The sequence below is a fragment of the Rhinopithecus roxellana genome, chromosome 10, assembly GCF_007565055.1.
Source record: "Rhinopithecus roxellana isolate Shanxi Qingling chromosome 10, ASM756505v1, whole genome shotgun sequence".
Classification (NCBI taxonomy): Eukaryota; Metazoa; Chordata; class Mammalia; order Primates; family Cercopithecidae; genus Rhinopithecus; species Rhinopithecus roxellana.
The window spans coordinates 14639381-14666311 of record NC_044558.1 but is presented as its reverse complement, the minus strand read 5'-3'; the positions used below and the strand labels follow the sequence as shown (position 1 = coordinate 14666311).

The 26931-nt window shown below is 40.7% G+C and overlaps 1 protein-coding gene across 1 annotated transcript in view; it reads left to right on the top strand.

The window, feature by feature from the left end:
* GRIN2B (glutamate ionotropic receptor NMDA type subunit 2B) overlaps positions 1-26931 on the top strand; it is a 435571-nt gene that overhangs the window by 312789 nt on the left and 95851 nt on the right. Inside the window, exon 4 of the mRNA XM_010385603.2 lies at positions 1248-1362. Within this exon, the coding sequence (XP_010383905.2) occupies positions 1248-1362 (115 nt within the window). The remainder of the gene's footprint in view (positions 1-1247; positions 1363-26931) is intronic.

Genomic DNA, 26931 nt, shown 5'->3' with positions numbered 1-26931 from the left:
TGGTAAAAAGACATTAATTACCATCAGTGCAGTTGCACTAATACAGTTGTAATGAGCATGCCTTTGGGAATTCCCAATGAAGGGACTGCTCATCAGATGATAGCAGCCAGAGGGAAAAGGGTTGGCTAAGGTGAAGGTGTCCAGGAGGAAGACAGTTTCATTGGTCTGACTCTAGTTACCTCCAGAGTTTCCGCTAATCTATGCACAAGTCACCAGAACACTCTGTGCAATGCCTCTCCCACCTTTTCCCATTCCTTAGTATTTTCTGTTCCCTATACACAGTGTAATAGCCCTGGTTTCCAGATGCATCCTGTCATATCAGATCCTTGCTTACTGTACTCATCTCACAACTCTTAGAAGTACGGGCAAGACCTTAGCAAGAGTTAAAGAGTATGTACATATCTCTGGGATAGAGGGAGACCCTAAGCTCCTACATGCCACCTTTCTTAGCAGAAAGTTGTCTTGGTACATTCTTACTTTCATTTCTTGTCTCTACCATCTCCAACCTTTAATCCACCTTTGTTTTTCAATAGCAATTGTTAGCACTTAATGAGACTCTACTATGCACCAGGCCACATGGTAGGTGGTTAACCTAAGTTATCCCATTTAAGTCTTACAAACCTAATGAAGTAGGTCCCTTTATTATACTAGTTTTTGCTAATAGGGAAAAATGCTGAGGCTCAGAATGGCTGAGTAATTTGCTCAATGTCATACCTATAGACTGAACTTCAACCAAACACCTTTTTAAACATTTTTATTTTTAATTTTAAGTTCTGGGGTACATGTGCAGGATGTGCAGGTTCATTTCATAGGTAAACTTGTGCCATAGTGATGTGCTGCACCTATCAACCCATCACCTAAATATTAAGCCCAGCATGCATTCACTGTTTTTCCTGATGCTCTCCCTCTCCCCATCTCCCTGCCTACAGACCCCAGTGTGTCTTGTTCCCCTCCCTGTGTCTATGCGTTCACATTGTTCAGCTCCCACTTGTAAGAACATGCAATGACCAAACATCTTTTATTTAAAATTTTATATTACTTTTTCATATGATTCCTACTCTGTGAAAATTTGGATGACTCTATTGCGTAATCAAATGGGAGTTCAAGGAGTACCAAGTTTGGTAATGGTATCTGTATTTCTATTTACTGCTCTGTCTTTAGCCAGCTTTCTCTCTATATACCTAACTGCTTTGTTCATGGTATATCCTCTTCATACTTTTAATCTTCCTTTTATTTCATCTTTATAGGTATCTGATCAACGTCACTTTTGAGGGGAGGAATCTGTCCTTCAGTGAAGATGGTTACCAGATGCACCCGAAACTGGTGATAATTCTTCTGAACAAGGAGAGGAAGTGGGAAAGGGTAGGACATGTCTTTGACAATTCTTGAGCAAAGTAGAGTAGAGATGTGAAATTTTGCAACACATGGAAGGAAAGTAGTCCTTTGGTTTTTGTCCCTAGACCTGTGGAGCAAAGGATCAATACCTTGATACACAGGAGAAGCCATTTCTCAAACTTGCATGTTCATTTAATTGCTGTTTTGGTTAATCAAGAGATTGTTTTCTTTATGTATTACCATTTATTGTTGATAATTGCATTGCTGTCTGAATCATGACTTTGTTTTCGTGGGAGAGTATGTGTGTATAATATAACATAATTTGGTGATGAAACTGAATTAGTGGTATAGTTCAGGAGTTGTGTCCTAGAGAGCATTTGGGAAGCTTGTAAAGATGAATTTATGAGAAGAAAGGTTTAGACTTACTGTGATGGAAGGATTCCGATGCAAGGCTCTGCTCAGAATCTCTCCCACTGACAGTTGATCACAGTGTTTGAAATTCTACCATCAGAAATTAATTTCTGTGGGCACCAGACTGTCTAGGTCCAATTCCCAGCTCTATTTAGGATCCTAGACAAATCTCTTCACTACTCGGTGCCTCAGTTTTCTCATCCATAGAAGGGAAATAATAGTAGTACCAACGGGTATAAGGATTAAGTATACGTAAAGTATTTAGAAAGGTGCCTGGTGCATAGTAAGCACTCAATTAGTATTACAATTTGTATTATTCCAGATTCCCAGTTGAATACAAATATTCCTGAGAGTAATGTCATTGCTGATTTTTCTCCAGATATGTTCTGCAGTACTCTTGTCTCTCGAGACATTTTGCTGAAAACAGTTTTACAGATACATAAGGTTGGGAGATGCTGCCTACTGTTTCTCACTCTAGGAGAGTCTTAGAACATACCAACCCTTGAAAGTTCAGAGGTGTCTTATAGCAAAGAAATACCTTAACTTTTATTTAGAATGGAATTTCCCAAAATTATTCTACCCCAAGACCCCTTTGTTCATGATATTCATATTCTGTGAAAACATGTTGGGAAACTGATTTAAGACAACTTCCACAGATTCCATGGGCCAATTGGCTGAGAATGGGCTTCAAAATGTTAGCATAGTTCTGCCTAGAATGGAAATCCAGCTATATATTTCTAGAGAGAGTTACCAGAAAATGAGGCCACAGATAAATTTCTTGAAATTCACAACCTCATCACAGAGAGCCCTGGACAGCTAGCTATGTGAATGTGTGAACGCTCACCCGAGAAACGAGGCATATGTGGCTCAGGCAGGAGAATCCAGGATCTAATTCTTCAAGTTGAAAGACCACTATCTATCATGCATTTTCTCTTATCAGAGAGGGCACAATTATAAGGCTTAAATTATGCCAGCTTTTTAATTTAATTTTATTATTTTGAGACAGGGTCTCATTCTGTCACTCAGACTAGTATGCAGTGGTACTGTCATAGCTCACACAACCTCAAAATCCTGAGCTCAACCTGTCCTGCCCCCTCAGCCTCCCAAGTAGCTGGGACTACAGGCGTGCACCACCATGCCTGGCCAACTTTCAAATTTTTGGTAGAAATGAGGTCTCACTATGTTGCCCAGGCTGGTCTTGAACTCCTGGCCGCAAGTGATCCTTCTGCCTCAGCCTCCCAAAGTGCTGGAATTAGAGGTGCATGCCACTGTGCCTGGCCTGCCTGATGTTCTTAATTAAAGTTGCCCTCCCTCCACCGAGTTATCATTTGTTCAGAAATGGATGTTCCCTGGGCTTCTGCTTTTCACTCCAATCAAGCTGCTTTCACTGCTGCTGTAGAGACATCATAATTTAAGAAATGTTCTGGGCTCCTCATGTATAACAGGCACTTCTGTCTGTCTCCAGAAGAGGAGTTATTAATAACTGAGGCTTCATAGGTAGCTTATAAGATGTACAGAGGGGGCAGCTTTTTTTTGCAGTAGGCTCACAATGACTGTCTCAAGCAGGAGGAGGCATCTCACAACTGCCTTTTCTTAAAGAGACACCACTCACCATCAGGTCATACTGACTCCTCTTCTTGAGTCCAGAATCTGAGGCCTGTGCCCCTCAGCCCTTTCTAGAACTAGACCCTCCTTCCTAGGGTTTGGATCCCTTCCCTCACCAATTCTACTTTTATTCTAGCTCTTGAATTTATTCTTTACTTTATATATGATCCAGGAACTATGTGATAATTTTTTAAATGGGCCTCCTTGTCCCTGGCACCTGCCTTTACCCCTTCAGATTAGTCCAAAATATGGCTGCCAGAATGAGTTTCCTGAAGCACAACTCTGACTGTGATGTTCTTTCTCTGCCCAAAGCCCACTTGAGCCTTCTATGGTTTATGGATTGAGGCTAGACTTGATCTGTTCTTGCATTCAAGCCTCTGGTCTCCCTTCCAAGCCTTTGTTCTCCTCCTCATGATTTCCTGTCTCGCAATTAAGCTACCCTGGGCTTCTTCCTGTTCTGAGAATGTGCCTTTGTAGGTCCCGTCCCCCGTACATGTCATGATATTTCTTCCTAGAATGAATTATCCAATTGTGTAATCATAACCATCCTTTGAAACTTAATTAAAATATTGCAGCTTCCTTTCCTCATCTTTGACTGAGATAAAATCTCACACTCCCTTGTCCCCTGTTGATTTTGTCCATACGTCTGAGGCAGCACCCATCACATCTGCCTCTTGTTAGAGTTGTCCATATGCATGGTTCCAAAGGGCAGAGGCTGTGTCTTTAGCTCAATTGTGTCCTCACGGCAACCTGTAAGAGCGTATTTCATAGAGCAGTTCAATAAGTATTTGTAGCAAGTATGAGAATCATTACATAATAAAAGAATCTCAAAATCTACCATTAAGAATCCAAGTTTATGTTATTGCCCTTAATATGGTAGCTGTTGTTTCGTGGGGAGGGGGAGGAGAAAATCTTTGTGTAGACTGAATTTTTGTAGATTATACTTTACATGTACTAAAGGAAGTTGCTATTTAAAAAAAATCTGTGGTTAATCTTTTTGTAAGGCATTTTGAGAGGGGTTGAGAGAATAGAACATTTTCATATCGACTCAATTAAACCAGGGAACACTTTGGAAGATAGATGTATAGTGTTCATTGAGGTCACAGAGCCATGTAGCTCCCCGACTTGAAGGATCCTATTAGGGCTCACTTGTGGGCAGGGAGGATGGCAGGTGTGGCTCCAGGGAATGGCTGGGTTGTGGTGAGATTGCATCATGGGAAGTTGTGTTGGTCTTTCCACTGTTATCCTCGTCCCCAGGACATCATCCTCAAGATGCCTAATGCTGCTTCAGATGGTCCCCTTGGTCCAGAGAGGATTTAGTGTCAGTGGACTCCAGGAAGGCAGCACCAGGGTGAAGATTCTACAGGGAGGAGCTGAACACTGGACAGATAAGCAGAGGAGGAATGTGGGTTTGTGGAAGAAATATGGGCTAGATAGGACTCTCAGACACTGGTCAGGCCACTAACTAGCTATGGAACCTGCTTTTTCCACTTTTCTACATTTTTCTTTCCTCATCTCTAAAATGATGGCATTGGACTAAGAAGACTTCTTGGGTCTTTTCTAGTGCTAACTTCTGGGACTGCAAAATCTCCTTGTAAATAAACAGCAGATTGGAATAGAAATTGGGTGAGGGAATGGAACACACAGGAACCTGAGCTTGTTTTGAAGGGCATAGCTCCTAGGGCATATTTGTCATTCCTGTCATTTAAGTAAATATTTCCCCAGAAAGGCCCTCCTAATGACCCATGATGAGATAGTCACCCAGTCACGCTGCCTAACAGTAGATTTTAATTTTCCTCAATACACTCATTATCTGGCGTTCTGCTTACTTGCTTGCTTGTTTGTTTATTGCCTGCCTCTTCACACCAGGATGAATGCCTCCTGGGGGCAAGGACCTTGCTCACCTCTGTAATTCTGACCCTTCAGAAGAGTGCTTGCCTCCAGTGTCTGGACCACTCAAAAGATAATTGCTAAATAAATGAAGAATCCATATGCTTAGGAGAACTAGAATATTGACAAGCCATTTCACTTCTACCCTGAAAATCCCCCACTTAGACATAGAAGTTTACTGGAGACAGCATGGGAACAGGTAACTTCCCCACCTCTGGAGTGAGCACCCCAGTGCCAGGGAAGGACTTGGGGGAATCATCAGGGAGGCCCAGCTCCCAGTGGAGTGATACATATGTGACCGGCTTTTAACAAGGCATCTCGGGTCGAGGAAGATTAAGTTGTTGGTGTGAACCATGTGATAGGACTTCCAATGTTCCTTTAGTTTCCTAAAAGTAGTCCCAATGCTACAGTCTTACACATTTTGTTCCCTTGGGAAGACTTGAAGTCAACACAACATAGTCTATGGTTTTGGAAAGCAGAACTGAGTTCAGTTCTCCATGTTGCCATTTATCAGCTAGTGACAGATACTACCTGTGTTTGTAACATAGGGTTTTACATAAGGCTGTTGTAAATATTCAAAGAGGTTTTATAGTCAAACACCAGTGAATAGTCACTGAAACAGTCAGTATCCAACAAATGTCAATTGGCAGTCAATACCCTTCTTGTGTAATTTTTTAAGGTAATATTTGCACATGGTAAAAAACCAAATGGCACAAAAAGAGTACCCAGTAAAAAGAAAGTCCTCTTCTCATCTATGACCCTTTGCTTCCCTCTCCAGAGCAATGCTGCTTCCGGGGTCTGGAATCCTCCCCAGAGCAATTGTTGCCAAAAATACTCCAGACATTTACAGATTTGATATATTTACCCAACTACTTTAATAAAAAATGAACAGTATCTGCTTTTGTGAACCTTTAATGGGATCCTATGTAAGGAACCTCTAGAAGGCTTAGGGGGCTAGAATAGTAAAGAGATCTCTGGATCAGAATTTGATTCACAGAAAGCCAAGAACATCTCTCTGGTATGTAGGAATGTGGAGAAGGACATTTAAAAAGAAATATTTTACACACACACATGCATGCAGACATAGCGTGGTAAGTTGGAAAGGGTAGACAATGGTGAAAAAAAATCATTGTGTGCAGACTGGGCTCATTTGTAAGGCTCCTAAGTGGGGGACAGCTGCATAAACTTGCTTTAAAAATAGTCTGGCACAGAGATGCAGTTCCAACAAGCTTTAAGGCTTCTGTCTCTATCAGAGTCTCTCATGATTTGCTTCATTGCTACTGCTCTCTGCTTCCATTTAATAGTTCCTAAAATGGGGATAATAAAAATGAAATGCAGTGGGGGTGTGCTCTGAGTAATGACATCAAGAAATGATGATGGTGCATTTTTAGGCTGTAAGATGTAAACAGACCTTAAAGGGACTGTCTGGGTCAGAATTAAAGGAGAATATGTAAGATTTGCATCTCTGCTTATCTTTTCCAGAAAGAGACAAGAGGGTGTTTTATAAGCCCACTCCCTCTTCCCTGCCTCCACCTACCAGAAAACCCCCTTCCTTATGTATATTAAAAACATTTTCAGTTTGTGTAAATCATTCTGTGGACTCCCCAAACCTGTTTCTGTCTATGGCTTTCAACACTGAGATGTCACAGCCACACCCACCAGTAAAGCAGAGACTAGAAATGGAAGTGCTTGGCACACAGTGTTGGACCCATGATAGTACTCAGGAATTAATGGATGGATCAATGGGAGGGAAGGGGAGCAACCAAACTGAGGAAAGGGAGACTCCCCCCCAACGAAGAACTGAAGCAACAACAACATAGTAAGACAAAATGCTCTGCCAGTATCTGCATCCTGGAATAAATAAAACAGGCTAAGGTGTGTCTGTGTCTCTGGTGACCTCGTGTCCAGGGGGTAGCACCAACTCCAGGGTGTGGGGGCTCTGTGATCCTAGCCCCTAAGGACTATGGTGATCATAGTCCACAGTGATCAAATCAGTGTTTATACAATAGAATTAAATCACTACCTCTATTGATATTACTTGAAAGCTTTTGACTGACAAAATAAAACAGTCCCTCCATCCCCCCCGCTCATGCACATTCACTCACTCAGAACAAACTGGCAGGAACCACATCTGTGTGCCTCTCCACTATACCTCTGTGCCTAGCATAGTGTGAGACATCACTGAGCAGGCCAGTAAATGCGGTGTTGGTGACTGCCCGGGCACAGCTGGACACACTGTGTTCTACCTCCCAGCCTCAGAGGAGAGGCCAGGAGACGTTCATGCTCTCTCCAGGCTCTACAGAGGGCATCTAAGGGGGCAAAACAGGAGCTCCTCATGGCAAGGGTGTTTGTTCAGGATCTCCTGATACCACCATTTGATAACATGCTATTTTTACTGACTTTGAACTGAGTACTAATATGCATCATTGGATTAAGGGATTAGAAGACAGGATCTACGGAGAAAGGCTATGGGAATTGGGGTTATTAAGGGAAAGAAAAAAAAGGCAATGAGGTGATGACTTATTCTCTTTAAATGTATGAAGAATTATTGTACCAAGTGTGGAGATCAGCTGTTCACTTTCTCCTCTGAGACAGAACCAGAGTGAGTGGGCTTAAGATCAAGCAGAGAGGGTTTATATTAGCTATAGGGAGAATTCCTTAATAGAGAGAAGTGTTGAGTACTGGAACTGTTAACAACATCAGGGGATGACTTTGAAAGTCCTCAGAATTGCATATGTCCTTGTCTCTCTGTAATGTACAGTCCTGTGCAAGCAACAATGCATGAACTAAATGGCTTATCCTCCCTATCTCCCCACCTCCCCTCCCTCCACTCCGCACCTCCTTCCCCTCCCTTCCATTTTCTTTCCCCTTCTTTCTCTTTCCTTCTCCTTCTTCATTCCTTCTTTCCTTCTCACACGTAACTATGAAGCACCTACCATGAGCCAAGGACTGCCCCCATAAATTTGTATTGTAGCTTTCCTGGTGGCTTGGAAAAACAAAACAAGTACATTGCAATAAAAAAGGTGCTTGTTGTGACATTTAACATTTCTATAAACTAAGGTGATTTTTAAATCTTACTATTTGATACAGTCTAACATTGGGTTGATGTTTCATGTTGCTTAGTAAGTAAAGACTCCGCTAATGTGTATTTTACTTATGACGATGACACGGGGCCACTGGATTACATATTTTGTTGTGTTTTTCTGAGTTGTGATTAGTGCAGACCCTCACATCCAGATGTTTCCTTGTTCACTGAGCTCCAAGAGCCCTGGCCCATCCTGTTTGCCTACACCATTCTCCCAGGTTCCAGAAAGAGATTATAGGGGGCAGTCATGGAGAGGAGGAGGTAGAGGTGTGCTGTTAATCCCTAAAGTCTCAACACTGCTGTAGGCTCAGTCCCCAATGTCAAGCTGCTACTCCCATGCACATTTATGAAATAATTCAAAGAGAAGAGGGGGATGTATTGAGGGAATAGACTGGCACATCATTTCAGAAAGGCTGGTTGTCTTCCAGTGCTTGTCATCAGTCACTGACTGAAAAGGATAAAAGAACAAGATAACCTTGGTTGACAGTACTTTTGAAACCTGTACATGCTGATGGAGAGAGAAAGCAGAACTGAACTCAGAGACTGAAGAAGTGCTAGCCTAACCTTGGCTTAAGGAAAAACAGTGAAAAGGAAAGTGTCCCCAAAGCCAAAAGATAGCTTTCATCCATCTAGTTTAAATGTTATTGAGATTTTTATTTCATGGCAGTTACCTGTGGTTGGTCCCTGAGTCCTCTAAATTATTTGTTCTAATTTTTATGTTATAATGTTTTTCCAGTACTGGTGTTGAAGAAGAAAGAGTGGTAGAGAGATGAGAAAATTCTATGTTTATATCGAGTTTAAAAACAACATTAACGATTTTCTTATTATGTAGGTAATTAATGTTTATTAAAGACATTTGAGGGGATAAAATACAATTTACCCATATCTGCACCTACAAAGAATTAGCAGTTATATTTCAAAATTTCTTTCCAGTGCTTTTTTTCTGTGCATTCTGTGTGTGCACTATAATACAACACAGAATAATACAACAGAATTGAGATCTTAATGTATGGATAATTTGCAATCTACTTTTTTCTCTTCCTAAGATATTGTGAACATATTCCCTTTTTATTAAATGTTTATCAAAAGCATGAAACTTAATGCCTAATATTACACTGGAAGAATATAACATGCTTCTTCCAACTGGTTGCCTATGATTAGACATTCATATGCATGTTAAATAGAAACTCTGGTTCTCATATGAAAATAATTTCAGAGTTGGTGGTCTAACTTTGATGCCATAAGATTGCTTTTTAAGGTGAGAAGATTTGGCCCCTTTTTTTTCTTATCCAATGTCCCTAAATGTTAAAAATGAAAACCCTTAATTTGGGAACTGGTTGGTTTATGTCAATTCAGCACCAACCAAGGGAAACATATGCAGTCCGGTGGAAGGCTCTCCTTTGTTGTTTTGGGTCTGCTAGGAGTCCCAGAGGGTTTTCTCTTTTTGATCATCTCATACAGTGCACTGCCTTCTGACTTTGCTGAGATGTGTATTTCTTATCTTTGGTAGTGATATCACAGAGAATGGGGTTGTCCATGTGTTCCATGTCCGTCTGCATTTTTCATCATATTTGTTTCATTTTCTTGAAAGTTGAAGGCTTGTAAAATTCAGGCTCATGTTCCCAAGGAGTCATACGACTCCTGCTCTGTATGAGACCCTTTTCAGTGCTGTTTCTATTCTCTGGTTCACACATGACCCAGAAGGGAGAGAGCAATGCCCTTCTTTCACCAGTAGGGATAGAACATACCTCACTTGCTGTTATAGCAGTATACTATAAAAATACATTGACACATTTTTCACCAAACCAGCTACTTTGTGCCTACATTAATAGCGTATTGACTTAAGCTAAGACCTGAAGTTTGACATTAAAGTTATAATATCTGATTGTCCTTCATATGCAAGCATGCCTTTATTGATGTAGCACCCGAAGATCTTATGCATTGAGTTTTTCCTACAGTGATGATGGATTTGTTCCAGCCATGCACAGTCTCTATCTCCACAATACCTATTTATGAGAGCTGGCTAGAAACAGGGTAGAAATAATTCATGTATACAGGAAGAGAAGCTCTGACCTTGGCATGTTAACTCTGCCAAGCAGCCTGTGGTACAAACATTTTAAAGGAAGTATTGGCCAACAAAAAATAAATAAAATTTTAAAATAATAAAAGCTATTAATAAAAACCATGAACATAAATTTCCCACAGCAGCCATAGCATTCAGATTGTTCGGGGTGATTTTATAATTTTCTCTATTAGGGTTATTTCTGCTCATAATTTGGTGAACCTTTTAGTTTATTCTGACAGCAATGTCTTAAGGTGGTTTGCTTAGGAGCTTTCCTACTTTCCTTCCACCTTCCCTCTCTGTCCTGTGGCCAGGTGTCCTTCACTGTCATATAGGTGGTCCATTACTGGTTTTACAGGTGTTCCAGGTCTTAGTTCTGTCAGCTAACTGTTCTGAAGGTTTAAACTTAAAGCAAATCTGTGCCAGGGGAATGGTGAGAAAGAAAGCATGACCATAGAAGGCAGTCATTGGGGAGGGAGTGATAGACCTTGAGGGGAAAGAAGTCTATGCTCTGCTGCCCTGTTCTCCAGGTGCACACCACATTCCTGCTCACACCAAATTTGTGGTGGGTGCCTTTCCATGTTTTTCTAGCCCAAGTGTTTGTTGTCAGATGTCTCCTGAGGTCATCATCTTTGGCTCTTCCTGAAATAATATGTACTAATTTTTCTTCATCCATCCCATAGGAAAGGAAGTTTGCTGGCAAAGGAATAGAATATTCCCTTTGAGGTAAAATTTGTAGTGGATATTTAAGGCACCTCAGCATTCTCTTTCTAGAAAAGCGAACACAAAATTCCATTTTCCCTATAGTGTCTGGGAAAGATATATAAATGACCAGACAGTCTAGCCTGGAATTAAGGGACATTAGGAAGATTTGGCCATGAATACATCTGACTTTTATGTAACACTTTATTAGCAATGCTATTAATGGACAAATTTAGCATATATGATCCCATTTTGATTCCTATTAAAATGTTGAGAAATACTTGTACATGTAAGTAAATTGAGGATCAGAGAGGTCACATGATTTTCCCAAAGTCACACAGCTAAGGAGTGGCAGAGCTGGGTGTAGACATTTACGTCCAGCTCCATTTGTGTCCAGTGTGCTTTTTGCCTCAACACATGGAATGTAAGAGTACAACTAGACTAATGGGATCCAAATGTAGCAATGTCAATGGGGATAAATTCATAGACGAGAGGACAAGTCACACTATGGAAACATGCAGACCCTGCTACTTGAGTTTTAAAACTCCATGTTAAGAAATGGTCCAGCATCTGGGGTGGAGCTGGAGGTGTGGAGGCTGGTTAGCCCAGACTGTGACTGGCTATTTCAGTGTAACATTTTTCTGTGATCAGCAAAAATAGAAGGCAGAAAGGAAGGAAAGGAGAGAGGGAAAGAAAGATAAAGGGGGCAGAAAGCTTTCTTGTATCTTTCTATACTTATAATTCCTGTTATCTCTCACACACACACACACACACACACCCTCTCTCTTCAGTTAGGAACACAGAACCTATCTCCTCAAACTGTGAGGAAAGAACATGTTTCTTTGAATTACAAAGGCCATAACGACCTGCAGAAGCAGCTGTCTAGGTCCTCATTGCATGGAAGGGATTTTCGAGGAAACAGTCGTCTTCTGAATTAAAAGCTCTTGTAAAATCAACCATCATGGCAGTGGCACTGTAACCCTGCAGCCCCATTGATCAGACATCTGTTGGAGGTGCAGAGAAATGTCAAAACACTGAGGGGAATTTAAAATAGCTGACCTACAAAAACAGCTCTTAAATCTTAGAAGGACAGTGACATGAAAATTTAACTGCTTTATTTGAAACACAAGCAACCAAATATTTTATGAACTCAACTAGCTAAGGGAGAGGAGTTTTGAGATCTTACATAAAATAAGATAAATTAAACTTGATTAAGTTAAAAAATACATGTATAAGAAAGAAAAAGTAGAAACAAAATTCAACAATAAGAACATTGATCTTCAAATTCATCATTGCTGTGTCAGTGTTTCCTCATGTGGCTGTGAATTTCAACTGTAGTATATGGGTTAACTCAGGAGAGATGAGTATTTTTTGTTTAAATAATCATCTATTTTTAGAGTTATCTTCTACTTTTGGCAAGTGGCACAACTTAACGTTTATAGTAATGATATGAAATTTTTTAATACATATATTCTTGAAGATTATTTCAAAAATTAGTATAGATGGTGTACAGATGTGGCAAAATTGTTACAGTACTACTTGAATGAATGAAATTTGGGAAACATTTCCACAGGGCAAAGCGTTCTCCTCCCCCACCCCAGCCCCAAAATCATGGTGTTTAAGGTTGACCCACCTTCCCTTCCTTTTCCCTCCTCACCTCTCTGCATTCAGACTCCATGCCCCATAATTGCAACTAACTATTCTCCAACACCTTTTGTGCTTTTGTGCCTTAAGCCCTGGCTTATGCTTTTCTCTTGACCTTGGATTCTTGAACTTGTCTTTTGACACACAGTTTAAAAACCAAGAGGCACCATATTTTGGTCACCTCTGCCCAGTGCAGTGATTTATCCAAATAAATTTAAATAGATGTCGTTCCCCTTTTCTGTGCCTTTGTTTCTTCATCTGTAAAACGGGGATGATAATAGCACCTACCTCAAACTGTAAAGTTTTAATTTTGTTAAAACTAAAATTCATGTAAAATTCTTAGCACAATATCTGACATGTAGCAAGTGTACTCCCATGTTCACTATCATTTTACTTGAACACGTTTTGAACCAATGATAATACAAATGAAATTAGATTCTAGAAAACAGGAAAACAGAAAAATTGACCATACTTAACTACACAAAGACACACACAAACTAGTTGGGTTTTGGTGTTCGTCACTAACAGGAAGAAACTAGAAAACAGTGTATAAATGTTTGATCTTATAAATTGGAAATGAGCAAACTTTTTGCCTTCATTCTAAAATGCCTTTTTTGCACAGGGATTTTTAAAATGTGAGTCTTAATTAATAATAAAATACTGACAAAGTCTACAGCATAGCACAGCAGCCCATGCTGGGCCTGTCACTCAGAAATCAGGCGACTAGAAACCCCTCAGTTTTGATTTAGCACATTGTGAATTCTCAGTAACCATTAAATTACAACCAAAACACATTAAGCAATAATCACAGTTTATGAAACCTTGTAGTGTGTCCTTAGGCTATTTGATCTACTCGGGTTTTGTTTCACTGTAATAAACCACCACGTTGTGGTTGATCTTAAATAATTGCCAGTTTTCCCTTTATGTCTTCCTCATTCTGCAGCAGATAGATTGGCTCATAACCATTAAAAAAATTCCTCCCACAAGGGAAAGTGGTTTAATGTCAAAAGACATGCCCACAGTCATGGTTAGTCGTGGTTGAACATAAAGGGGATGGTGGTGAAATGGTAGGTAGGGGGAGTGGTGAATGGTCTTAGCAATAGATACCTCAATAGCATTTCACAGTTTACATCAGAGGTTCTCAAAGTGTCGCCTCTGGACCAACAGCATCAGCATCACTGGGGAACTTATTGGAAGTACAGATTCTCAGCTTCTACACCAGAAGCTCTAAAGATGAGGCTCAGTAATCTGAGTTTTGACCTATAAAACATAGGGGCTGCTGATTACAGACATATCCTTTTCACAAGGAGAAGTATCTGCTTAATAGATATTTAAGGCTGCCACTCTGTCATTATTCTCTGTTCTCATTTTATTTTCCAGCCATTAATTTTATAACAAAACCGAATCTTTATCCTTTCATAAAGTGGAGGACAGAGCCAGTAGCCCAGTAACAAAAAGTTAAGGCCTGTGTACTCACTCCAGAAGATTCTGAATTACCTGATATCTTCACGTAGTTGCTAAAGCCATTCTCTGACACGAGGCCAATTGGGTTTATGCATTTGGCGAATATTTTCCCAAGCCCCTACTAAGGGCTGGGCACTATTCTGGGTGCTGGGGAAACAGTATTGAACAAGACCAACAAGTTCCCTTCCTCCAAGCCCCTACTAAGGGCTGGGCACTATTCTGGGTGCTGGGGAAACAGTATTGAACAAGACCAACAAGTTCCCTTCCTCAAGGAGCCTGTGTCTGGGTGAGTGGGGCCAGACAGCAAACATAAACAAATCAATAAATATGGTCATTTCAGATGGTGCTATGTACCCTTAAGGTGGTAAGACAGGGTGCAGTGGCTCTCAGCCACTTAGTGCCAGTCTCAAAGGGGCTTTTGATGGATTGATCATTTTAAATAAGTTGCTAGTTAAATTTCTTCAGAGTATGTTCAGCAGCTGTCATAAGAAGTTTCACTAGCAACTGATTTAAAGTAAGAACTTTCCAAATTGTGTCCACAAATCCTCTGCCTAAATTGTGTACAGATTCTGTGTTGAGGCTACAGGCTCTCTTCCAGTCCACAGGAGAAATGTGAGTAGTATTTTATCTTCCTTTGTTTTTTTTTTTCTCGCTGTTAGATTTTAGAGAACGGGTATGGATTTTTATAATGTAAATCAGGCTATGAACATTACAATATTTATGCTTGATTTTTTCAAAAAATCAAGAAGTATTAACCTTCATTGTTTAATAAGAACTGCATTTAGTGAGTTACCTACTCTAGCCTACTGTTCTAAGTGAGCATGGCATCTTTTGGCTTTCTTTCACAGCTATTATGGAAATTATTTCACTTCCTTGTCTCCAGTTGACCCTGTAGCATCCAATGTGACACAACATGGGACCTGGTGAGGGAGTATAGGAAAGGGCATAAACTGGCAGTCAACAGACTACTGTTGGGCCATCGACATTTTCTATATTGCCTAAAAGGTATATTTAAAGATTAAATTGGTTTCTAAAATTTAAAAATTCAGATTCCCATAGAACTCCAGATTCTAGATTTCCTGAAAAATCAGACGATGGGCAACACTGGGTTCACATTCTTCTGGGGCCCCTTTGGGTGGAATGCATGTTGTAAGTTCATCTCAGCCCCCTACAAGTGTCTCACCCCTTTTATTAATTATCTACCTGGCCCCTGCAGACACTGGAGTCTGCACCTCCCAGAACATGGATGAGTTCAAAAAAGGGTCATTCCCTGCTTAAAATCTAAAATAGATACCTTAGAAATGGGTAGATTTAGGATTAAGGGATTGGGCATTTATGGAGCTGACACAGCCTTTTGATTGCTCCTGCAGTTTACCTTGGAGTCTCTAGGGGGCAGCTGTGAATTCTGAGCACTGCCTTGGAAATGCAAGCACACTGAGCAATTCCAGTTCTGTGTTGCACGGAATCTCCAGATGCACCCTGAAAGTGTAGAAGGCAAAAGGCACTTCTTGTCTGAAGGGTTTTCTGTTTGTCAGACAATGAAATACAGAAATATCGACTTTTAATGCCTTAAAAGGTTTTAGGCACATGAGGAGTGTGCATTTGTCTTTTTTCTTGGCAGAGTAACAAATAATCCTAATTGAAGGAATAACCGGAAAGGCTTCATAGGCATGAGCTTTGCAGGGAATTTGAGTGATCCAAGGGCATTTACCTAGCAAAGAAAGGAAGTCTTCAACAGAGAAAAGTTCAGCTGGAGGACTAGGAGAATGAAGGAAAGGGGCTAGGTAAATGAAACAGATGTGAATATAGGAAAAACTGAAATTAGAAATGAAGGCAGGGACAGAATGTTGCATCTTAAATGTAAGAATGGAAAACTGACAGCAATTAAAAACAGAGTGACATAGTCTAAGTGTAGAGAGAAAGCATGATGATTTTAAGTCATGCTATACTAATTAAACTATGGAGAGAGAGAGAGGAGGAAAAGCAGAGTCAAGAAAAGATAAGGTTGAAGTTGTCAAGGCAGAAGAGCCATACTCATGAGGCTCTGAAAAGTCAGTCTAGAAGTGAAGGGAAGTTAATAATGACAATAATTACACATGTATCTTTATATTGTGCGAGTGCTAAATAAGGATGTAAAGGAAGTGCTTAGTCTCTTTTTGCCCTGAACACATGTTATTTTAGATTTCAGATCCCTTCACCCCATCCCAGAAGTTAGAAACACTTCGTCTCAGAATGGAATTTCCTAATATTCATAGAACAACATTGACCATATAGCATTTTTCTACTCTAAAGCTCTAATGAACTTCTTCTCTGATCCCCAATGGTGTTTCTGCTTTTCATGTGAACATAGAATCTCAAAGCCCACGAGAAGGAGGCATTGCTTTTGCTGCCTGTATCCAGAGTTAGCACTTTTATCAACCAGTTAGCTTCAGTTCAATTCAACAAACCTAAACTGAAGGGCTTCTCTACGAATGACTCTGTGCTGGGTGCTACGAGGAAAATAAGACACCCTGTTCTCAAGAAATGTGCCCTTTTAACAGAGGGGATAAGAAAATTACACAGGCATGATGCAGGGAAGAATGTGATGTGATAGGCAGCCACTAAGATGACCCCCAAAGGTTGGTACTTCATGTTATTCATGCCCGTGTGTGGTCCTCTCCCCCAGTTATGGGCTAAATTTAGCAAACTGATTATTAGGAATAGAATAGTAAAGTGATGAGATGTCAGTTTTGAGACGTGCACATGAAAGGGTTAGCTTCTGTATTGGGGCCCTCTCTCATGTCCCTTGCTCTAGAGGAAGCTAGCTACCTTGCTGTGAGCAACCCTGCCTGAGTGGCAAGGGACTGATATCCCTGACCAGCAACCGATGAGGACTGAGGCCTGCTCACTGCCATACAGCCTTGTATAAAACCCTGAGCCACAGGATCCCAGCTAAAGCATGTCTGAATTCCTGACCCACAGAAATTGTGGAATAATCAATGTTTGTGCTTTATACCACTAAGTTGTATGATAATCTTTTACACAGCAATAGATAACTAATAAATGATAAGACAAAGGGGCTTATAAAAAGATATTACATATCTGGTTAAGGATTTTGAGAAGAACATGATTTTACTGATGGGCTTTAAATAATAGGGAGAGTTTTAGAGGTGAATAATATTGAAACTGAGGATGATATTTCAGGCAGAGGGAGTAACAGGTGAAGTATAATATTTGTTTATTGAATAATTTTTCAATAAAACAAGATTTTTAAAATCTTGTCCAGATGATAGGTACAAATAAGGGGGTAGAGAGACATCTTTAAGGAAAGATTGAGCTTAAAGAGCGTTAGAAGCAAAGATGGTTTGAATTAACTCAAGAAGCAATCGGAAGCCATGAAATGCTTGTGAGTGGGAGAGAGTGATGTGATTATGACTTCTCTTCAGAAAATTCATCCAGCAGCTGTGATGGGCTGTAGGAACTTAGGTGCCTGCAAGAATGCCACAGCCATCTAGGGCCTGAATGAACGTGGACAATCATGGAGCAGCGGTGGCTGCGAGAGTGATGGCAGAGGTGGGATAGATCTGTAACCTACTGGGGAAGATGAGACAATGACCATTGAAGAATTGGACTTCAGGAAATGGGATTTTTATGGGACACTGGGACATCAAAACAAGGAACAAAATTAGTGACGGGGAAGTAGTTTCACGGGTTCAATTTTAGGGTTTCTAATTCTGAGTCACTGTTGCGTCAGGAGGGAAGTAGAAATGTCGATCTGTGGTTCTGGTGTGAAGATACCACTAAGAATGCAGACTGAGGGATGTTCTCCACAGAGGGGATAATTGAAGGACAGTAAGAAGATGAGTTTCTAAAGAGAGCAGAAGGAGAGGGAAGAGGACCAAAGACATGGGCTACAGGACATGCCTCTGGGTGGGTGCAGGGTGAGAGGAGAGAGCAGAATCAGCAAAGGAAAGGGAGAAGTAGTCATTACCCAAGAGGTTGGTAGAGCCAGGAGAGCATGACGGCAGGGTGAGGGCAGGCGACTTTAAGGAGGAGAGGAGGGGATGAAGCCTGACTTCTCAGTGGTTCTTATTCAGGCATCATTGGGAAGAAATGCCTCACAAGACCCTGCCCAGTCAAAAACAGACCATGCCAGGCAATCACAGAACAATGTGGCTCTGTTCTTTTACTCATTGTTTAAAACTCAGGTATTAGGATTTTTGTTGACAATTTAAGGAATAGGTGGATACAAATATTTTTACCCAAATACAAGTTCTTATTGTTCATCAGTGATGGACCTCTGCTCTTCAAAATCTATACTTTTTTCTCCAGCTGAATTATTGGCCACTTTAAAGACTATCCTTAAGTGTAAGATCCTAAAGAAGGAAAATACCTTAAACTGTGGTCTTAAATGTATTCCATCTAATTATGAGGATCTCTTTTTCAGAACCCGAGGAATCTGTTTCATTTTCTCTTTTATGTAACAGTATTTTGTTATTTGTGTCTGATGTCAAAAGTATAGCGATCATTCATTAAGGAAAAGTTAATTAAATAGAGAAAGGCATGAAGAAAATAAAATCCAATCCAAATTCAGCCTCCCAGAGATAATTTGTTTATATTTTGATTTATATCATTTTAGTCCTTTTACCTTTATATGATAAATGTGTGGGGTTTTGTTTGTTTGTTTGTTTGTTTGTTTTTAGATGGAGTTTTGCTCTTGTTGCCCAGGCTGGAGTGCGATGGTGCAATCTCAGCTCACCGCAACCTCTGCCTCCCGGGTTCAAGCAATTCTCCTGCCCAACCTCCCGAGTAGCTGGGGAATTATAGGCATGTACCACCATGCCCAGCTACTTTTGTATTTTTAGTGGAGACAGGGTTTCTCCATGTTGGTCAGGCTGGTCTCAAACTCCCGACCTCAGGTGATCCGATTGCCTTGGCCTCCCAAAGGGCTGGGATTACAGGCATGAGTCACTGAGGCCAGCCTATAAAAGTGTTTTATAAAAAAGTGGGAATATTTTTATAAAATTGAGATAGTATTATACATCTTGTTTTATAATCTATAATCACAATATGCTGTGAATGATGTCATAAATATATTAAATCATATGAAATAACTGACCATTTATCTACTATTAAAATATATGAAATATCTAATCTCTGTGCATTATCTATTTAGATTCATGTATTTATCACATGATTTTTAAATTTCTGCCCCTCTGTACTCCCCTCTTCCCTGCCCCCCAACACAAGGGGCAAATCTTGATCATGGCTTATTGTTCTGAACATGTTGTATTGATAGCAGGAAGATCTGGCATTTGTTGGCTTTGCTTCTGCATCGCTCACTTTTCAGTGAACTACTGAAGAGCACACCAACAGGTGTCAGGGAATACCAGAACACTTGCCTGTGTAGGCTCTTCCCGTATCACTAACATGAACTCTGCTCCTTCTCTAAGCAAGCACTGCCCTCCTGGGACTGCCGTTGCAGCTGCAAATCTGTCTCCTGGTGCTTTCTCTTAAATGCCTTTTTAAACATGCTTAATAATAGATGAGCACCTGGGCCCTTCTTCATGAAGGGGAGCTCAAGCAGCTTTTAGAACATGGAAAAGCTATTTGGCCCTTAAAAGCTGATTCTTGGAACATCCCCAATTCCCCAGGACACCGTTCAGTAACCATGTGCTCCAAGACAGCAAGTGGTTTTCCTAGTGGGTTTTGTTGCTCCACTTCCTCTTCCCTTACTTTTTCAATCCTGGACACAACTTTTATTGACTCTTTGTAGCCAGTCAGCTGACTGGCAGCAAGGCATCTCCCAGGCCCCTCTCCTGCTCTCCTTCTCTACTCTGGCAATCCCCTGCTGTGTGACTCAAGCAGGACATCTATACTTGACTTGGTGTGACTGATCCATTTCCTGAGTCCTACTATCCCAGAAAGAAGTGAGTTCCTTCCCCTTGGATTATCATGTCTTGGCTTTGCCATCCATCTAGTGGGTGACCTTGGACAAGTCACAAAATGTCCCTGGGCTTCAGTTTCCATTCGTATCTGTAACACAAGAGGGTTGGATTAAATTCTTATGGTCCATCTAGTTCAAACCATCTGTAGTTTTAAGTACAGGTTTAGATTTTCCAGTGTTCTGACTATGGCATATTTTTAGTGACATCTATTTATTCATTAGTTATAAGAATAGCTTATTTTTAGAACTTCATTTCTTAGATTGGGCAGCTCAGTCACTTGGTTCCATGGTCTTTGTTAACAGCTACCTCCCTGGGAAGGATGCTTGGAAGGGAGGTTGAATTTTTCCAGTGTCCTCTTTCTTATGCCTTTTTAGTAAAATTTAGTAAAATTCTCTGTAATAACAATCGAGAGCAGACTTCTTCAGAATCTTGCGACCAGCGATCAGAGAAAGACCTTTGACTCTTTTTGCCTTGTGCAGTTGAATCATTTGTGTCTCCTTCCTGAAAGAGACATCAGTGATTCGAGTCAGGCTGAGCTGCCTGCACAGTGGTGTGTCATGGTTACGTGCACCCAGACCACCACCAGTGTTCCCTACCCCACTGCAAAACAGTCTCTTTTTGTTTGTTTGTTTTATTCTGTGATCCTAGATACTGTTTTATGTGTGACCATTTGTCTCTTTCTCCGTAATCTTTTCCTTCAAAATTAGAAACAATTTATAGAGCATCGTGATGCTTTTTTTTTTCCTTTTTATATTTTCAGATTATTATTTTATTCCGGAACTGAATCATATGTTCACACTTTGGTTGATCATTCATTCAACAAATCTTCAATACGTTCTTACAGTGTGCTAGATTCTGTTCTCCAAGGAAGGAGATTGAGGATGATGAGTGGAGAGAAATGACAGGTTGAGAAGCAAGAGAACAGAGAGGGAAATGTAAAGAAAAACACTACAGGAGAAGCTAGAAGGGAGTGGAGGTGGAGTTTTCTCAAAAGAGGTAAGGAACAGCACAGACTCCATCTAGGGCAGAAGGCAGAGGAAATGAAAGTAAGGAATCAGAAAATGTAGGGAGTGTCTGCCAATCCTTCCTGTAAAGATGATTCTCTCAAGCAATTGGAGCCCGCTTGACAGATAACAAGGTGTTAGTAATAGCTAACACTATATTATGTCTGCGGTATGTCAGTATTTATAGGTCAGGCACTGTTCTAAGCAGATCACTTACATTAACTCATACAAATCCTCACAACATTGCTATGGAGTCAGTATTTAAGATGACAAAAACAAACACAGGCCAACAACATGAGGCCCAGAGAGGTTTATTGACTTTCTGAAGGACACAGCTAGTCAATGGAAAAGCCAGGCGTTGGACCATGCAGTCAAATTCCAGAGACTATGCTGACCTCCCATGCACCACTGAATGTAACACAGAGAAAGGTCTGGTCCCATTCTCTTTCTATTGGGGATGCAGTAGGGATTAATCTACAGTAGCTTCCAAGTGTTCTAATGCCCATTTTCCTTCTCAGTCAAATCTTACTGCTCTAAAATTCAAGCTTCCTGCCCGATGTTTGCTGACAGCAAGAATCTGGCCATCATTTTTGCTTTAGCCTCAGGCATGGCATGAGTATCATTGTGACTGGTTGGGCTGGGTGGTTCTGTTCTGGGATGAGGTAGGTTAGGAGAAAAAGCTTGAAAAGATGTGGCTTTCGACACACTGGTTTGCTTGTACATGGAAAGAAGCATAAGAATTTTGTGGCTTTTGAATGCCTTTGGGTAATCTTGTGCTCAGTAGTTTTTCTTAGTTGAATGTTAATTCCCTCCAAATGATATGCAACTACCACCCTACTAAATCTTAAAGTCTCTGGATTTCTCAAAAGTGTTACATGGGCCCAACTCAGGGAATTACTAATTCACTTCTTTTACTCAGAGGGAGAAGGCTGTGGAAGACTGACATTTTTCAATTCTATTTCTTCCGTTGAAATATTGCTTTTTGTTCTCCTGGGTTCCTATCCTCTCTAACAAGTGTAAGCCTGTTTCTCCTGCTTGTAAAAACCTTCAGTGAAGTAGCCAGAACCTGGAGCAGAATATTATCCTCACCCTGAGAGCTGTTCTGAAACCTTAGAATGGGCTTTGCAGAACTGGGGGCAAATCTAGCTTTTCCTCATTGTAGTTGCCATTGTAACAGGTCAACAGAGACACCAGGACCTGAGTTATCTAGACAATACCACCTGAGAAGAGCAATACACACCAGCAGGATGGCCAGAACTGGACTTCGGGGCTTTTAGCAGTTTCATCTATGAGAGAAAACAGAGTCAGCACTTGTTGTATACAGGAACTCAGTGAAAGTAAACTGTTGGAAACAGAACCATTTGACTCATTGGCAACCAGCAGTTTGGGGGAGCCCATCCTAAGAATGTTCTCTGTATCATTGCATTGGCATTAGCCTGTAAGACTATTATCTGAAGGTTTAAGCAGAAACATCAGAGTCAGCAATGGATTTCTTAAAAGATGTGTTTCATGTCAAGATTTTCACTTTGGTTTTTCATATACAAACAAGCAAACAGAATGAGTTAACCATCATGGGGGTCTTTCATTCTTCTGTTTCCTGCCTACTTCTCAACATGCACACATTTTCAAATATTTTCCTAGAGCTTATTTGCCAAGAGCCCAGGGAAGCTTTTCTTCCCCTTGCCACCTCCTCCCTTTTCTTTCTATCTGGCCCTGCAGTGAACTTCTCATTACACCTCTTATCATAATAATTCCAGAAATAACATCTACCATTTCTATTGTGCCTTTCATTGGAGGATTCCCATTGAGCCACTCTAGGAGTGAGGGCTATTCAGCAGCCCACCCCCGGCACAGCATTCCTCTGCTTTTGGGTCACAGACAGAAAATACTGGAAGCATAGGTACAGCCTTTTTGGTTTTTGAGAGTCAGAGGGGAGTGCCAAAAGGAGGTAGCAGAGTTGCGTAACCCTTTTTTGTGATTTTTGACAAAAATCAGATACTTAGTCCTATGACTGGCTCAGCAAATAGAAATTCTAGTGTGAACCGTAGGCCTGTACTGCAGAAATGAGGAAAGGTGGACAATTAATGTTACCAATAAGTGGTTATAGATGGAACATGCCTACTGAAAATGGGTGGAGCCATACTTCTTTGAAATAGTTGATATAAAGCCATGGTGTTAGGTGAGCTCCCACCATATACACTTGAAGAGAATGAAAGTCACCTACTGAGTTAACATTGTACTGTGTGCTTCCATTATAATTGCCCTTCCTAATGCCATTTGTGATTTCTTATATGTCAACTTGTTAACTTACTGACATCTCTCTGACATTTGATACTGGGGACTCTTCTCTCCTTGCAACTCCCTCTTTTTTCTGTTTAAGTCTCTCCTTTTTCTGCTGGCCTTTTTTCTCTCTCCCCGTCCCCTTATCTTCCATCTTTACTCCCACTCTGCCTTCTCTTATTTATTGGTGTATTCCAGGGTACCATTTTTGATCTTCTCATCTTCTCAGAGACCCATCTACACAGACTTTATGAACAATGCCCGTCTAAAAGTAATGACTTTCAAATCTGCATAGCCAGATTTTTCTCCTGAACCCAACTCAGATGCCCAACCACCTTCTTTTAAGCCTTAATTTTTATGTCTCGCAGAGACCCCAAGCCCACCAAACTCAAACGTTAATGCCCCATTTTCTCCCCTCTCTTTCCAACATGCTTCTCCTCTTGTATCAATGTTGGCACCACAATCTACCTAATTGTCCAAGGTAGAAACCTGGGACTTGCTAAGTGATTCCTCTTTCTCATCTATCCATCTCTTTGATCTATTGTCTTTTCTCTATTTCCTCTTTTATTGCCTTTGTCATTGATTGCATGGATTACTGCAATTTCCTTCCTTCCTTGACTCTAATCTAGCCCTTTTCTAATCTATCCTTCACACAGTGTCAGATGGATCCTCCTAAGACATAAAATAATCATGTCAGTTCCCTGACTAAAACTCTGCAATAGTGCTCCAGTGACATCAAGATGAAAACTCAAAGCCCCGCTAAGGAGCTACCATTTCTATTTTCTTTGTTAACAGCTACCTTCCTGGGAAGGATGCTTGGAAAGGAAGTTGAATTTTTCCACTGTCCTCTTTCTTCTGCCTTTTTAGTAATTCTCAGTAATAACAATCTAGAGCAGCTTTCTTCAGGACCTTGCTACTGAGTGATCAGAGAAAGACCTTTGACTCTCTTTGCCTTATGCAGTTGAACCATTTGTGTCTGCTTTCTGAAAGAGACATTAGTGATTGGAGTTAGGCCGCCTGCACATTGGTGTGTCCTGCTTGCCTCTTCGTTCTCATTTTCCATCATTTCTTAACTTATACCCTTGCATAAGAAATCAATTATGGTTCTCTGAATCTAACACGCTCTTCACCTCCTTGCACTGCTCATGGTTTCCGCTTTGTCTAGAAGGGCCACTTTTCCTCCTCCTACCTCAGATTGTTAGAAGATTAGGTGTTTCCAAACTAATGAACACACTTCATCCATACATTTATTGCACTGTATTGCACTTGCTCATGTTTACTTGTATGTCTTCTCAGGAGAATACAGAGAGCCTCTCCACAGAGGCTGCAGAGAGGTCGGGAAAAGCTTGCCCGAGAAGGAAACATTTGAAGTGAATCTTCAAGAGTAATGAAGAGTTAGCCAAGTGCTAACAGTCTGAGGTAGGAGGAGGAAAAGTGGCCCCTCTAGACAGAGCAGAAACCATGTGTAGTGCAAGGAGGTGAAAAGTGTATGGTAGATTCGGAGAAGCCCAGTCAATTTCTTATGGATGAGTGTAAGTTCCCTAGAGTGGGAACTGACCATTTAGTCTCTAGATTCCTAGTGCATGATGCAGCGTAAAACATAGTAAATGCTTAATAAATGTTAATGTTAAATGGCTGAACAGATCAAATCCTGAATTATGTCATTTAATTCTCATAACATCTTACTGGATAAATATTATCCCAGTTTTATAGATAAGGAAACCAAGATCTGGAGAGGTTAGATAACTTTTTCAGGATCACACAAATATCAAGTCATAGAGAAATGTGGATCTGTTCAAACCTCATGGGCATTTTGCATGGACCACTGGACTAATTTATGTTTACTGGCACTAGAAAACAACTTCTGATACAGGCTGTTTTCTAGCTTGGTTATGAGACACGTAGAGAAGAGTTCATATTAAGGAGTTAGGGTTAGAGTTACACTGAGTGGGGAAAATCAGCAATGGATTCTAAGCCCAGTGAAATGAATGGACATTATACTTGCTACTATTTCAGTTCCAGAATTTCTGCAAATGCCTATAAAATCGACACCAGCCAATCAATCAGCTAACATTCATTGAGCCACCATTTTATGCTGAATATAATAGTTGGGGTGCTATTTTTTTGACAAAGTTTACACTGAGATATTTTTCTTTCCCCTCTCCTCTTATCTCTGTTTCTTTTCCCAAAATAATTAAACTTCTTTCTAAATTCTTGTCCCCACTGGGTTGGGGAAAGATGTTGGAGGCCCCCATGTCCACGCATGGTTGCTGACTAATTTTATTGATCACATGCCTGGTTTTAATGCAGGACAGACTCCACTATCAAAGACCATTCCTGGGCCCACATTGCCCTTGTCATTTCTTCTCTCTTCTACAACAGGCCACCCCTGCCTGAGATATTGCCCTTAGATCTTGGGAAGATGTAAGCCATCTTCGATGGCTTTTGAGACAACCAGATGTATTCTTGCTATCTCTTTTGCCCCTTTTCCTCTAGCACTGGCAAGTATGCTTCAAACTGGACTTCCCTCTCATTTAGTGGAAAGATCCCACCACAGATTTGCAAGAGCAGAGAGTAAGAGGCCATATGAAGTCCTTTAGGTTAAATGGTATTCTCTAACTCAGCTTTGACCAGAGAGTTCTACATTCATTTATTTACTTAAAAAAATATTTGTTCAGCAGTACTATGCACCAGGCACTAATCTACTACTCAAGCACCAAGGTTCAGTAACAAAAAAGACAAAAATGTATGCCTCATGGAGTATTCATTCTAGCAGGAAAGACAGAAAATGTTGGGACTAAGTAAATTATACAGTATAATTATACATCATACAATTTGTTAGATAGAGATAAGTGTTGAAGAGATAAAATAAGGCAAGGAAGGAGGTCTGAAATGTTGTGGAGAGTGTGTTGACATTTTAAGTAAGGCAGATCTCATTGAGAAGAAGGATTAGGAGTTACTCAACTGAATGAGGTGGCACTTTTTCCCCCCATTTGCCAATTGATGTTTATGGGATATAATTTCTTGTTCGGAACTCCAGCAGAAAGAAGGGGTGGGTGGTGGACCTGAATCTCTCTACCTTTTAAGATTTCATGGGAAAGGCAAATCAACACACATGAAAAGGGGATTTTCTATCATCTTAGTGAGAAGGCACACACTATGGTCCATCGAATTGTGAGTGAGTGAGAGAAGGTCCCTACTATGGGGACAGGCCAGACTTCCTGTGATCCGATCGGTGTCCTGAAACAAGAAGGGAATTTACATTGACAGAGGGGAGGAAGGGGACAGGTTGCAGGCAAGATAATGCTGTGAAGGAAGGAGGGAAGCACATGACTGGGCATGTGGAGAAGGCATGTAGAATACTTTCATATGAAGGGAGTGTCCACATGGAGGAGAGGAAGGAGTGAGAGCCCAAGGTTAGCATGGTTACTGGGAGATGAAAAATATGAAATGCTGAGACTCTGGAAGGCCCTGACTACAAAGCCAAAGAGATTTCTTCCTATTTCTGCTTTGTTCATAAGG